This window comes from Chelonoidis abingdonii, chromosome 12 (assembly GCF_003597395.2).
Source record: "Chelonoidis abingdonii isolate Lonesome George chromosome 12, CheloAbing_2.0, whole genome shotgun sequence".
Classification (NCBI taxonomy): domain Eukaryota; kingdom Metazoa; phylum Chordata; order Testudines; family Testudinidae; genus Chelonoidis; species Chelonoidis abingdonii.
In genome coordinates, this window is record NC_133780.1 from 599,851 (window position 1) to 613,434 (window position 13,584).

A 13,584-nucleotide genomic window follows, 5' to 3' on the forward strand; every position below is an offset into this window, starting at 1 on the left:
GTGGTGACCCACCGGTGGATGGCGCAGCACAACCAGACCGGGGGTGAGTGCTGGCCCCGTGGTGAGCTCCCAAGCCCCACGGCGAGCTCCCAGCACCCACAACCTCACCACCAGCAGCCCCAGGGCACGGGAACCTGCATGAGATTTCCAGCCCTGATTGGCCGCCCTTCCCCACTGCCCCGCCTCCAGGGGAAGAGCAGCCAATCAGGGCAGCTGCAGGAGCATGGCTGAGTTCTTTCTCCCTAGAGTCAGGTCTCGGTGGCCAGAGGCTGGCTGGGAACCAGGCCACGGGGAGTAGGGGGATGTTTCCGTGCGGAGACTTATCCCATTCAGTAGGTACCCGCGTGGGTGGGGATTTCTGAGTGCAGACGGCACTTTAATCCCAGACGTCGCCGTGTGAGAGCCAAGGGCTGGCAGCTGCAGTGAGACAAACTCAAAGGGGCTAATTTTAACCGAGAGTAACTCCCGCTGGGATCGGCTCAGCCAGGGTCATGGGGGATTCTCCATGGAGGCCGGATGCCCCGTTCTGGAGTTAGATCAGGAGCGATGAGCTCTCTGCAAGAATGCTGGGGTGCAGCCGACGCCCTGTGTGAGCTGGGCTCAGTCACGCTGTAGCTCTGGGCCTCAGTTTCTCCATCTGTGACCCAGGGACAATGGCCCAGCCCTGTGGCAAAGGGTGATGGGATACGTGCGTTAGGGGTGGAGAGGGCCTCAGGCACTGCAGTGATTGGGAGGTGCAGGGGCTGTAGATGGACTGACACACAGACAATATCCTGCACCGTTTTTCCTCCCTGTCTCTCCCCAGGGATCCACACCCTGCAGCTGCACGTGAATTGTGTGCTGGACGGGGACACCCCCGTGCGAGGGCAATTTCACTTTGCTTTCGACGGGCAGGATTTCCTCATCTTGGAGAGAAACCAATCCGCATGGGTGCCGCTGGCACCAGAAGCCTCCAACGAGATGCACTTCTGGGATGCTGGTCACACCTGGACCCTGTTTGCAAGGGAGTTCCTGCAGGAGGAGTGCGTGGACACCCTGCGGAGCCTGTTGCGGGGAGGGATGGAGGCTCTGGGACGGCAGGGTGAGTCCGAGCAGCTGGCAGCAAGGTCCGGAGGGAACCTTTGGCTGGCAGCGGGTCTCAGAGCGCCCCCTCTTGTTCTGTGACCACTAGTCCTCAGGGCTTTGCCAACCGCCCCGCACTGGCTCAGGGCTGACTGCACCCTGCTGACTTGTTCCCCTCCCCTCCAGTACCCCCAGGCATATCGGTGACCTACAGAGACACCCCCCAAGGCGCCGCCACCCTCTGCTGCCACGCCAGGGGCTTTTACCCGCGTCCCATCCGCGTCTCCTGGGTGCGGGATGGGGCGCAGATCCTGCCGCCCATGGACGCCAGCAGGTTCCTGCCCCACGCCGACAGCACCTACCAGATCCGGCAGTCCCTGGAGATCCCCCAGCGGTGGGGCCACAGCTATGCCTGCCAGGTGGTGCACAGCAGCCTGGGGGAGCCGGTGCCCAACATGGGTAAGAAGGGTGAATGATGGAACCCGGAGGGGTGGGGGGCAGGGATGTCCCCAGTGAACCAGCCCCCCCCAGGAGTGGGCACCCGGCAGCACTATCTGTGTGTCCTGGTCTGCACCAGACAGCACCTTGCACCGTGTGAGTAGTGCCCTCAAAAAGCAGCCCTGGGAGCCCCTAGCATGGATGTCCTGAGACAGGGCTCCCACCGCCGCCCCCCATTGGGGGATAGCCCAGGGCTAAGCCGGCTGGGAAGCCCGTCACTCCTTTGGGGCGTCTCAGAGCCAGGCCAGGCCGAAGGTGCCACTTCTCCTTGGGCGATCAGGCCCCTGGGGCAGTAACACGGTGAAGATCCGTGACTGATGCGCTGATGGAGTCGATAATTGTACCGCGTGTAACTAGCAGTAACGCTCCTGTCCGGGCAGCGCCCGGGGTGGTGTGAGCAGCTGTGATGTTCCCTTTCTCTGCTTCCCCTCCACAGGGCTGACAGTGCAGCTCATGGTGCTAAAATCGCGGGGCGGTCATGGCCCGAGCGCCGGTTCTTGGGGCAGCGGGGCCGTGAGGGCCCCAGGGGAGTCGGACAGCCTGGGGCTGCAGGGCTGAATCTTGCTCGTAGTCTGGGAGTGGAGCTGCATCCGTTCCCCACTTTGCAGGCTGTTCGGTTCAATGAGGAGGCTGCTGGGACATCAGTGTAAATACGTCCCTGTCCTGTAACCACTGAAACGGGGGGGTTGGAGGCTGTGCTTCCTCCTTGATCCAGACCCAACAACAAGAACTTAACGTTCAGAGCAGAACAAATGTTGGGTGTCTCCTTTTCTCTCCCCACACAGCCCTGCCCGAGGTCTCGGTTTCCCGCAGAGACTCCCCCGATGGCTCCGTCAGCCTCTCCTGCCATGCCAGGGGCTTTGACCCACGTCCCATCCGCGTCTCCTGGGTGCGGGACGGGAAGGAGACCCTGGCTCCCCTCATCGGTGATGTGTCCCAGCTCCAGAGATCCGTGGGGATCCCGCAGCAGGCCGGGGCCGGGCACAGCTACTCCTGCCACGTGCAGCCCCACAGCCTGCAGGAGATGCTGGTGACCCCGGGTAATGGTCTCTCTCGGGGCAGGGGAAGGGATAGGACCCCCGTTGGCACCGTCCCTGAGCGGGTCTCCAGCGTGAGCCATAGCTGAGCATGTCCGGCTTCATCTCCTGCCCAGGGCGGGGACCAGATTGATGCCCACGGATGTGGCAGCAGAAGCCAGGTGACCCATCGCCCACGACCCCCACACTGTGCCCACCCACCTACCCCCATTGGAGGCGTCCGACAGCCGGGCCTCTTGGGGACTTGGACACCGGCTGGGTTTGCTCCCAGCTGGGGGAATGAGACACATCCCCCCTGCACACACACACCCGAAAGGGGCCTGCCCCAAACCACACTGGGGGAGTATTTTGCCTCCGACCTGGTCGACACTGGAGCTTAGCGTTACGTGGTTAGCCAGGCAGGAGGGAAGCTGCAGGAGGCTCTGCCGGGTGCTGGCTGGGTCCCGTTCCCCACAGCCGGCACAGCTGGGGCTCCAGGGCTCGGTGCTATAGGATTTAGCGGCCCAACTCCCATTGGCTTCAATACCGTTACTAGTCCAGCTCAGCCCCTTCACCCCACGGACACTTCGCTGGCTGGACCCACCAGCTGGGAGCTGCCAGGTGAGGAGAAGCCGGAGCCCCATGGTGTCTGTCAGGGGCACAAACGACCCCCCTTCTCGGCCCAGGATAGAGTCATGCTGTGTTTGGGGCTCGATCCCCATGTCCATTCCTGAGCTGGGACAGGTCTCTGCAGCACGGGGCCGGCTCTATTCATCTCCATCGATCAGGGGCTGATTTTCTGCATCGCTATTTGATGAGACATGTTTAAGGTTCCTGGTGGTTTGAGGGAATCTTTCTCATATTCCACACGTGGCATAGAAAGGGTCTGTCTCAATCTCTCCTCTGTCCCCATGGCTGCTCCTCTCTGGGGTCAGACAAGAGCTGAGCGGGAAACTGTTCTCCCAGCCTGGGAAAAGCTTTGAGATTTCCAAACGCCTTCCCATCCCGCAGCAGGATGAAAAGTTGGAATCTCAAAGTTCCACAAACTGAAAATCCGAAGACTGTTTCTCTTCGGGTCAATGAAAACACTGATTTGAGAAATGTGAAATGTTTGGTTTCAGTTTGACTTTTATTTCCTGTAAATTAACTGACTTTTCTCACTGAAAAGGGATTTCACGTCGAACATGCTGACACAGGACGTTCTGACCATTTCACAACTTTTCCCAAAGGGGATATGGGTTAAAACCGACCCTTTGCCCAGCCCCGTTTCACAGAGGTGACGCTGTAGGATAGAAACGGTCCAAGCGGTTCCCATCGGCGCCTTTCAGCGGCAGAAGGAACCTGTCCCAGGGCTGAGGGGCTCTCCCGGTGTCCCTGTAACACACAGGACAGGAGCAGCAGGGACTGGGTCCAATCCAGCCCTCAGGGACTGTCCCGGGTTCTCAGCTGGGCTCTCCCCAGCCTGTCCCCAGTGACCCCGATGCTGGGCTGACCCCCAAGCACCCTGGGGCAGCCCCATGGCCCAGCTTGCCCCGATGGGGCCTGTGAGTTCAGCCCCCGGCTCCTGTGGTCGCTGTGTGCGGGGGGCTGTCTGAAATCAGACTCTGCAGGGAGGTTCCCTGCTTTAGGGACAAGCCAGGGCTGCCCGGGGCTAATGGCCTGTCCTGGCTCTGCCGGTGCCAGCTCAGGGCCCTGCCAGCCCCGGGTGGGGATCCCAGGCCAAGCCGGCTTGTCCCAGCATGACCCGGACCCTGACCGGGGCGGGAGGTAACTCGGCCCCCATGGGCAGTGACACAGAGCGGGGAGGGCCCTGAGTCAGATGCCCGGTAAATGCCCCATTCACCCCAGTGACCCTCTCTCCTCATCCCTGCAGCACCCGGGGAGATGGGGGGCCCGGCCCCCGGGATCCTGGCTGCCCTCGGCCTCGCTGTGCTGACTGGGTCCGGCGCCGTGCTGGCTGGAGTTGTGGTGTGGAGGAGAAAGCGCTCGGGTAAAGGGAGCGACCGGAGGGGGACCCCGTCAGGCAGGGCTGGGGGCAGAGCCTGGGGAGGGGCACGGAGAGGGCGACAGTCTCCTCTGGGAGGGTGGGGCGGTGCCGGGGCGCAGGGCCGTGGGGTGGGGTGCGGTGGGGTAGGTAGCTCCATGGCACAGGGCAATGGATGGGCTGGGGCGGGTTCTTGCCTTGGTAGAGACGGGTGATGAGCTGAGCTGGGGTAGGTGGGATCAGGATCACCACGGGGTGGGGGTGTCCTTGGCTGGCTGGGGGGTGGAGATGGGGGTCACTAGGAAGGGGGGTTCAGGTAAGGCAGGGATTGCTGGGGGGGTGGGGGCCCCCCAACCAGTTCAGCCCCTCCCCCCCCCCAGTGGCCGGTGTGACACGCTTACGCTCCCTGCTTCATTTCAGACTCTGGCAGAGGCAGCTTCGCCCCGACTGCTGGTGAGTGAGTCAAATCCCCCCACCCCCGCCCCCGGGACTGCCCACCCCTGTATATTGTGGGTACACCGGGGGGGCCCTCGCTGGCTGGGCCCTGCCCCCGGGGTGCTGGTCCAGGTCACCCACCCCATGCAGCCGCCTCCATAGTGCCCAGCGGGGCGGCCAGTGCCTCTGTGCCCACCCAACGCCAGGCCTGGGGCTGGGCTCGGGGTCAGCTGCCATCCATTGGGCGGGCCCCCAGAGACTCGGTCTGGGGCTCCGGGACCTGGGGACCCCAAGGGTGGCGGGGAGGAGGAGGGTCACACTGTGAAATCGGGAACATGGAATAAACCTTCCTCTGCCTCCCCAGGAGAGGATCCCACGCCCGACCTGGACCCTGCTGGCCTGCGTCAGAGCACACCTGTGTGACGGGCCGGGCGCCCGGTGACCCCCCACCCACAGCCCCTGCCAGCCAGGACCCCACCTGCGTGACGGGCCGGGTGCCTGATGACCCACCACCCACTGCCCCTGCCAGCCTGGACCCACTGGCCCGCGTCAGACCCCGCCGGTGTGAGACGCTGGGTGCTGCTCAGCCAGGCTGGAGATGAGGCGCCAGGTTTTACCAGTGAGGGGAATGAACCCCTGGAGCTATTTCCCAAAGGTCCTGGTGGATTCTCCACCGCGGGGCGTGTTTAACTTGCAGTTGGCTGGTTTTCTCCAAGATCTGCTCTGGGATTTTGGGGGCAGGTCTCCGGCCCCTGCTGTGCAGGGATCAGACCCAATGATCGCAGTGATCCCTTTTGGCCTTGGGATCTGTGACTCTCTGAACCCACCACCCACAGCCCGACTGCCAGGAGTCGCCCGCAGCAGAGACCCCCTGCGTAGCACTGTGTGCATGGCTCCTCCCCAGATACAGCAGCCAGGAGCCGTGGGGCAGCTGGAGCGAAGCCCAGGGATGGTGCCCGAGCCACGTGGGGAACAGGCTGCGAGTGCACCGGGCATCTCAGCCGGGGCAGGTCTGCGGGGGACTCAGGGAGCAGCAGAGACCTGGAGCCGGGGGCCCCAGGAGAGAGACTCTCCGAGCCCGGCCCAGAAACCCACAGACACCAATTTTCTGGGCGAGGCTCTGGACTGGAGCGGCCGCCCCCGGCACGCTGCTGACGGGTCCGGAGTCTCTACTGGGCCACTCCAGGGCCCTGAACTGGAGACGCTATCGGTCCCGTGGAACTGCAGCCGTCTCTGGGCTGGGGGGATCTGCCCTCGCCCCCTTTGCCGCTGGCCCCAGTAAATACCCCTCCACCGAGCCGCGTGTCTGAGTATTACTGGGACCCCCGGGGCTGGTCATGGGGCCCCGGGCGCTGCTGGCACCCCAGGGCTCGGGGGGCTCCGGCACTGAGCAGCCTCGGTCATTACAGCAGGTCTCTGCTCTGCTGTCCCAGCCCGCGGGGCTCTGGGATCCACGGTAAAGCTGCAGTTAGTGCCCAGAAGCAGTGTGGGAAATATGTAATTATCCCTGCCCCAGTGCTGCCCCCCCGTGGGGAAGGAGGATGCTGCACAAGTTCTGACTAAGGGGCTTAGCTGCCCACCAGGGTCCCCTGCCCCCTCCATCCCTGCTGCTCCAGAGCTAACCCCCTGCACCCCACTCCCCTCCCAGAGCCGGGGAGAGAACCCAGGGGTCCTGGCTCCCAGCTCCCCACTACATTCTAACCCATCGGCCCCCACTCCCCTCCCCCAGAGCTGGGGGCAGGGGTGTCCGCTGGTCTCGATGGGGCTGTGGGTCTGATGCAGGCGCAATGGGGCTGATGAGGGAGGGGGCATACCGGGATGGCTGGACCCCTTGGGATCTGCCTGCGATGGCCCCCTGCCCCTGGCGGAGCTGAGGCCCCATCCTGACCCCTCTCACCCTGGTTACAAATTGCACTCAGCCCTCCGGCCCAGCAGCGATCTCCACTCCCATGGTGCCCGGTTGCGGGTTCTGGGCGGGCGAGGGCGCTGATCTGCTGGGTGTTTAACCTTGCATCTGCTGTAGGCGAATCGCCCTGGGCACGGGGGAGAGGGGTGGTGGCTGTAGCCTGGTTCAGAGCCCTGGGTACATGCTGGGTCCTGGTGGCCCTCCAGCCGCCCCCTGCCCTGAGCCCCCCCAGCCGCCTCCATCCCCTGCTGGCACATAGTGGGTGATGGGGGCAGCATCTCTGCTCTGCTGGCAGCTCACGTCAGTTCCCTGCGTTCTCCAACCCCCCCCTCCCCCGCCACTCACCAAGACTCAGCCGCAGCGCAGGGGGCACGGGGCTACTGGGTCTGCTGGGGGCAGAAGATGCCTGGAGTGAGTGATGGTGTGGGGGAGATGCAAGGGGCAGCCTGGGGGGTCCTTGAGCCTGAATGACTCTCCCTCCACCCCAGCCCCCTGTGAGCCCCATCCTTCCCTGGAATCTGAGGGACACCCCCATGCTGAGCCAGAGCCCCGCACCCCAGGGAGACACATCCTGTGTGCCATGGGGGGGTGTTGGGGTTCCCCTGAGCAGAGCAGTGTGGGGCTGGGGATAGTGCACTGGGGGAGTCCCCCACAGCAGTGGCTGCACCCTGATTCCAGCAGTGGGTTCCAGCCAGGGGCACCCGGCCTGGCCAGCAGTGGCCCTGGCTAGTGACCAGCCTGGTTCAATCGTCCGGGGGAGGGGGCAAGGAGAGACCCGGGGGCTTGGGGGACCTCCTGGGACCTGCTGGGGTAGTGTGAGAAACTGCTTGCCGTGGGAATGTGCTGTGCAGGGTGCACTGAGCATGCTCAGTAACATCTGCTGAAGCCACTGCCCTTCCCACTGCCCTCACTTGAGCAGTTCCTGGCATTACACCTGCCATTGATAACACCCTGGTTACACCTGCGCTCCCCCCCCCACCATGGATGGTTTGTGGCCTTTTCCCGCCAGCTCTGAGAACCTGCCCGCTGGGGCCTGGATAGCAGAGGCTGGGGCCAGGCGTATTGCCAGGAAAAGACCCGGGATTTGCTGCTGCACTACGAGAAAACCTCCAAGCAGGCGACAAGCCGGGGGCTGTGGCTGAACAATCACACGAGCGCTGAGGGTTGTGTTAGGTGGGATCCTCGCTCTGTCTGTCTCCCTGGCCTCTGGACATCGCTCCCTAGGGCCCCCAGGATGTGTCTGGGGCAGAGGCCTGGTCTGGTTTCTGCAACCCACCCCCACCCCAAAGAGCTGCTGGTGCGTTGGCTCAGCTGTGCGGGGGCAGCTCACAACAAGACGGGCTGTATTTGTGAGAGACCCTGCAGCTCAGCTGGCAGCTCCTGGCTGGAGGCAGCGCACACACAAATGTGCACACGTGCACACACACGCACTGTCCCGCCAGTCGATGTTACAGTGACCAGTCCAGAGTCCCAGAGTCCTAGTGCCCAGCTGGGTTGATTGTGGGTAGGGAGGAGGCGGGTCCCGTCGGTCGAGACACGATGCTCTGGGGAAGTCTTGGCAGGACGAGCCCACAGTTTCATGGCAAGGCCTCCTGGTTATACAATGATCTTCCTTCATTGGGACCAGCGAGTTCTGCACCGTCGCGCTGAATTGTCCTTTGACAAGTGCTTGTTTTCTTCAATTGTTTTTTTTTATGTCTTTATTTTGTTATTACGTTTTTTGGGGAGTTACCCCAGGCTGGCTTTGATTATAGCAGTTTGTCCTCAGTGATAGGTGCCTGTTTTATTTTTAGAGTTGTGAATTTGCTTTTTTTTTTTTGACATTTTAATAGCGGCTTGTTGTAATTTTTTGGTGCCTTTGCGTTTGTTTGGGGTTTGTTTAGAACGTGTGGTTTGGTGATGGTCTTTACGCTTATTTTTTAATACATATTTTATTTACACACAACATAGAATTAATTTACACAGAAGATTTTGAACAGGAACATCAAGTTGCAATGCAAACGAAAAACAATCAGCCCAGACGCAGATTCCGGCTGCTGAGTCTCTACCATTGGCCCATTCGGCCCATTCCTTCCTGCTCTTCAGAAAGGGTGGCTGGCAGGATATGGTTAAATCGTACATCAATACATTTAATACGTGCTACAGTATTATTTTTTATTTTACATTATACAAACATAAAATCCTAAGATTACATGTCCCCCTTTTGATCCCTCAAGAACAATTCTTGAGTGGGTCATATTTTATACGACTGTTTCATAGCAATATACTGAGAGGCCATTTGAGCTTGTAATTTAACAAACATTCCTTTTGTCCAACAGCACAAACAACACATTCCTAGCAAGCAAACACAGGACCCTGTTAACACAACTAGTAATGGGTGAAACCTAATAGGCAATCTGCTCTTAGAGGTCAGGGACCAGCCTGTAAAAACGTCATACCCGTGATACGCTGTCCGTTGTGTTTTAAACCGAGCAATTTTTAGCACCATGTTTGAATGACACTTTTTTATATTTTTTGGTGTTTGTTGTAAAAACGGAGTCACCTTGGTTTTTGACAATAAGTGATTAGTTAGATTGTGCCAATGCAGGCCAAGGGTAACAGAGAAATTAACCAGAGTAGCGGCTACAATGCTCTGTGCTTTTTGAATTTTTGGTAAATAGTACGTGTGATTGCTAGTAGATAACACACTGGCACTGCATCTACATTCATCCACTGGGGGGTGACTGATACTTGCATTATCCCAGGATGTAACACACACACATTGTCCGTCGTACAAAACACGTGTAATTTGTCCCACACATATGTTCCCAATCAGATATTTTTGCTACATGGTTTTGGGTAGGGACAAGCGCACCCATTTCTGAGGGCTCCACGCCGTATACCCTCTGGTGTCTAATTTCTCCTCTTTTCCAGCCCACTGGCCCATAACCCAGGGTAGCCCAAAAGATCCCCTGGTCAATTTTGGGAGCGGGCTCAATTTTAATAGTTTTGTGTTTGTACTGTTGGTGAGCAATTTTAACAATAATTTTGCCTAATAACAAATTAGGCTTAATTATGCTGGGAATATATTGCATTCATCTGTGTTTGTAGGTATTGAACAAGGACCTTTTTTGTTGTTTTAAAAGATGCGTTAATACCCGAACATTCCCAGATATTACCCAAAACATTTTGTGTTCGAGTGATGCTAAACTAAGAATTTGCAGCTCAGTACAGCCTCTGGCCAAGGCAGTTTTATTTTTTAACTTTGTGGTTTATACAGCAGCCAGGAGATGGTGTTTAGGTGCCACCCCATACTGATCATGATGGTCCTTTCTGGCCTTAAAGTCTTGAGTCTATTCCATGTTGCTTTTAGGTTTTTAGACTGATTTGTACCCAGTTTATAGTAGTATCTGCCTGCTTGTGAATGAGACTCTTTTGCGGTTGTGACAAGAAATTTAACTTATTTTTAATCACCTTTAGGTTTATAGTATTTATCATTTTTGTTTTAAAACCAATTTTTTTTAATATGGTGTTTACTACATTTTGCTTAGCTCAGCCATTGGGGTGTTGATGTGCTTTTATTTAGGCTGTTATAGTAGGAAGGGAGTTGGGCGAACATTTAGGTTCCAATTTAGACACATTTAGCTGAGTTTAATTTATACCAATTTTTATTTTTGCTAATAGTGGATTTAACAAAACTTTTACTGGATTTTTTTTTATCTTTTTGCGGAGGGTCAAAATTTGAGCCTTTTAGTTTTGGGTAGTTTGTTTGCTGACCAGGTCTGTCCTTTATCTGCGGCTCCTTTATGCTGTCTTTTATGGGCTGTTTTTGTTTTTTATCAGGTGCTTTGCATTGACACAGACGCTTTTGGATCCAAAGCCATCAGCAGTTCAGAGACTCTGTCTTAAAAGGGCCACAATCAACTTCCACCCAGGTACTCAGGGGTGACTGCAGGCCCCAGCACGCCAAGCACGTGCTTGGGGCAGCATGCCGCGGGGGGCCCTCTGCCGGTTGCCGGAAGGGTGGCAGGCGGCTCCGGTGGACCTCCCGCAGTCTGCCAAAGCCGTCGGACCAGCGGACCGCGGGACCAGCGAACCCTCCGGCCTGCGGGAGGTCCACTGGAGCCGCCTGCCGCCCTCCCGGTGACCGGCAGATCGCCCCCGCGGCATGCCGCTGTGCTTGGGGCGGCGGAATGTCTAGAGCTGCCCCTGTGAGTTCTGATCCCTTTTCATTTTCAGCTCCTGCTTTTAAAACACAGCGAGATCTGAAAAAGAAAACCCAGCCTAGTGCAGCTCCTTTTGGAGCCCTCATAGGATTTTAATTAAGCACCATGTTTTGTTTGCATTTCTTTTACCCTCTCCAATATACACTGCACATGTCCTGGGAAAATGCACATTCCTTCCGTAGTTTAACTTTTATAACATTATTTTAGCCATATTAATTTTTACATAAGGTGTAACTGGGTTATTTTGTGCTTACACAGGTTTTATGTATCCGAATTAAAGCAACAGTTTGATTACACAGAGCCTCAGGCTCAGTGTTTTTAACATTGCTTCTTTGTGCACCTCACCCCTTGTGTTGCTCCAGAGGGGCACTGGGTTTTTAATTTTTTAATTACAGAGCAGGTGAGATAATGCTGGGTGCCCCCTCAGCGCCCGGCCCCCCCCCCCGTCCCATCTCCAGCTGCTGCAGAGGGAGGAGATAAAACACAAACAAACCCCACATTATTTTGTTGGGGGGGCAAATTCCTTCCTGACTCCTGCCAGTGGCTGGCTGAGGCCCTGAAGCATAAGCGTTAGAAACATGAGCTGTAACCGGGACATGAGCTGCTGAGCCTGGACCCACCACCCCCATTGCCCGCCAGACAGTCCAGGGGTTCAGTTGCCAGCGCCCTCTGGCAATGGAGGGATGGTTTGTGGGCCCCCCCCCAGCTCCTGTGGGGGCTGCTCCAGCCTCGCCCCTCGGAGGGTCCAAAACCTCCTTCTCCTTCCCAGCCGGGATTCGCTCCTGGCCCCTTTGTGCCCTTGCCCCATGGTACCCGGTGCCCTGCCCTAGAGCGGGTCCAGCCCCCGGGCTCCCCCAGGCCCTGCAGCCCCCGCCCCACTCAGCCCTTCGCAGCCCCAGGCACAGGCCAGGCTGGGGGATCCCCACGGGCCCGCAGCCAGGGGATGTTTGTGGGCTGTAACCTGCACAGCCCGGTCTGCCCGGATACCGATGACGAACAGCCTCGGCCTGCGTCCTGATTGGACGGCCACAGGCAGCTGAGAGACTTGTGAAAGTGAAAGTGCTAGTGAGAGCGCTCGTGCTAGTTAGTGCCAGGGACACAGCAGTGGCGGGCGGTGACCCCAAGTCTGGATATTGGGGGTTCTGTCTTATACAGGCGCCTATTCCCCCCCCAGCCCAGCCCCATGGCGTGGGGGCTGCTCCTGGCGCTCTGCGGGGCGCTCCTGGCTCCAGCCGCGGCGGGCGGTGAGTACGAGGGGGGCTGGGTGCCCCAGCCGGGGGTGTCACCGGAACAGGCCGGGCAGCTCCCTGTGACACGCGTGGGGGGCACAGGAGGTTCTTGGGGGCGTGAGCAAAGTGGGATCCCGGGGGTCCCGCAGGCCCCGCTGCCGTGATAGCGGCGCAGGATAAAAACAGCGGGCGGAATTGCGGGGCGGGGAGGGGAGGGATGAGATAATAGTCCTACCGCCCCACCCCGGCCAGCAGCCTCCACTCTCGGCCGCCCAGCTCTCAGGGCAGCAAGGAGGACGGGATTAATGCGAATTACCAGTAATGGGTGGGGGGCGCGACACATTCCGTGAATGATGGGTGGGGGGACGACTGGAGCAGTTTACTCCCACGGTTTAAATGGCTGTAACCAGGGCGGGGCAGCCGCCCAGGGTGCAAAGCTGCAGGGGTGGAAAACGGGGTGGAAATATGGTGAAAAAACTGAGTAGGGGGCACATATATCCTTGCTGGCCCTGGGCGCTACGACTAGTTACCAGCTGGAGCGGGGGAAGGCGGGAGGGCATCCCACTGGGCGGCCACGCAGGAGCACAGAGGGGTGGTTTATTTCATGGACTGCACAGTAACGCTATGTACACGTGTGTGTGTGTGTGTGTGTNCCCCCCCCCGCTCTCGGCCCCCCAGCTCTGAAGGCAGCGCGCCGCCAGCAGCACCGATAGACAGACGGGTGGTGCCGATTACCCGTCATGGGGGGCGGGGGGCGCGACTGGAGCAGTTTACACCCAGGGCTGGAAGCCGGGCGGGCCGAGGGGGGCAGCCGCCCAGGGCACAAAGCTGCAGGGGTGGACATATGACAAAAGCCCAGGTAGGGGGCACAAAGTGGCTTGCTGGCCCCGGGCTCTAAACCGGCTGGTTACCAGCGGGGGGCTGGCGGGGGCACCCCAAGGTGGCCGTACCGTGGCGCCGAGGGGGTGTGAGCTCCTTGGGTTGTTCTGCGTTTGTACAGCACCCGCGCAGCCACGTCCTGGGCCACCATGGAGGCTCCTAGGCGCTGCCCTAGTCCAGATAGTGAATGTCCCTTCTGGGCTTGAAATCTACAACCCTCCAGCCCCTCGCTCCGTCTCCTCCATGGGCCTGAGCCGCGTCCCCCCATCCGCCTTTGGGGGCTCTGCCAGAAATCCCCACATGCCAGCCCGAGAGCCGCCCCCCACCCCTAGGGGTGGTGTCAAACCAGGGGGACTGAGCACAGGGAGAG

At 59.1% G+C, this 13,584-nt stretch overlaps 2 protein-coding genes across 2 annotated transcripts in view; both read left to right on the forward strand.

The window, feature by feature from the left end:
* Window positions 1–5,463, forward strand: part of LOC142047615 (uncharacterized) — a 10,595-nt gene extending 5,132 nt beyond the window's left edge. The window contains exons 5-11 of the mRNA XM_075071487.1: window positions 1–43; window positions 806–1,081; window positions 1,249–1,521; window positions 2,346–2,600; window positions 4,450–4,566; window positions 4,981–5,013; window positions 5,360–5,463. Coding sequence (XP_074927588.1) covers window positions 1–43; window positions 806–1,081; window positions 1,249–1,521; window positions 2,346–2,600; window positions 4,450–4,566; window positions 4,981–5,013; window positions 5,360–5,418 — 1,056 coding nt within the window. The 3' untranslated portion in view covers window positions 5,419–5,463. The remainder of the gene's footprint in view (window positions 44–805; window positions 1,082–1,248; window positions 1,522–2,345; window positions 2,601–4,449; window positions 4,567–4,980; window positions 5,014–5,359) is intronic.
* A 6,790-nt stretch (window positions 5,464–12,253) lies between these two features.
* The window catches only part of LOC116825567 (uncharacterized), a 102,936-nt gene continuing 101,605 nt past the window's right edge, over window positions 12,254–13,584 (forward strand). The window contains exon 1 of the mRNA XM_075071488.1: window positions 12,254–12,350. Coding sequence (XP_074927589.1) covers window positions 12,290–12,350 — 61 coding nt within the window. The 5' untranslated portion in view covers window positions 12,254–12,289. The remainder of the gene's footprint in view (window positions 12,351–13,584) is intronic.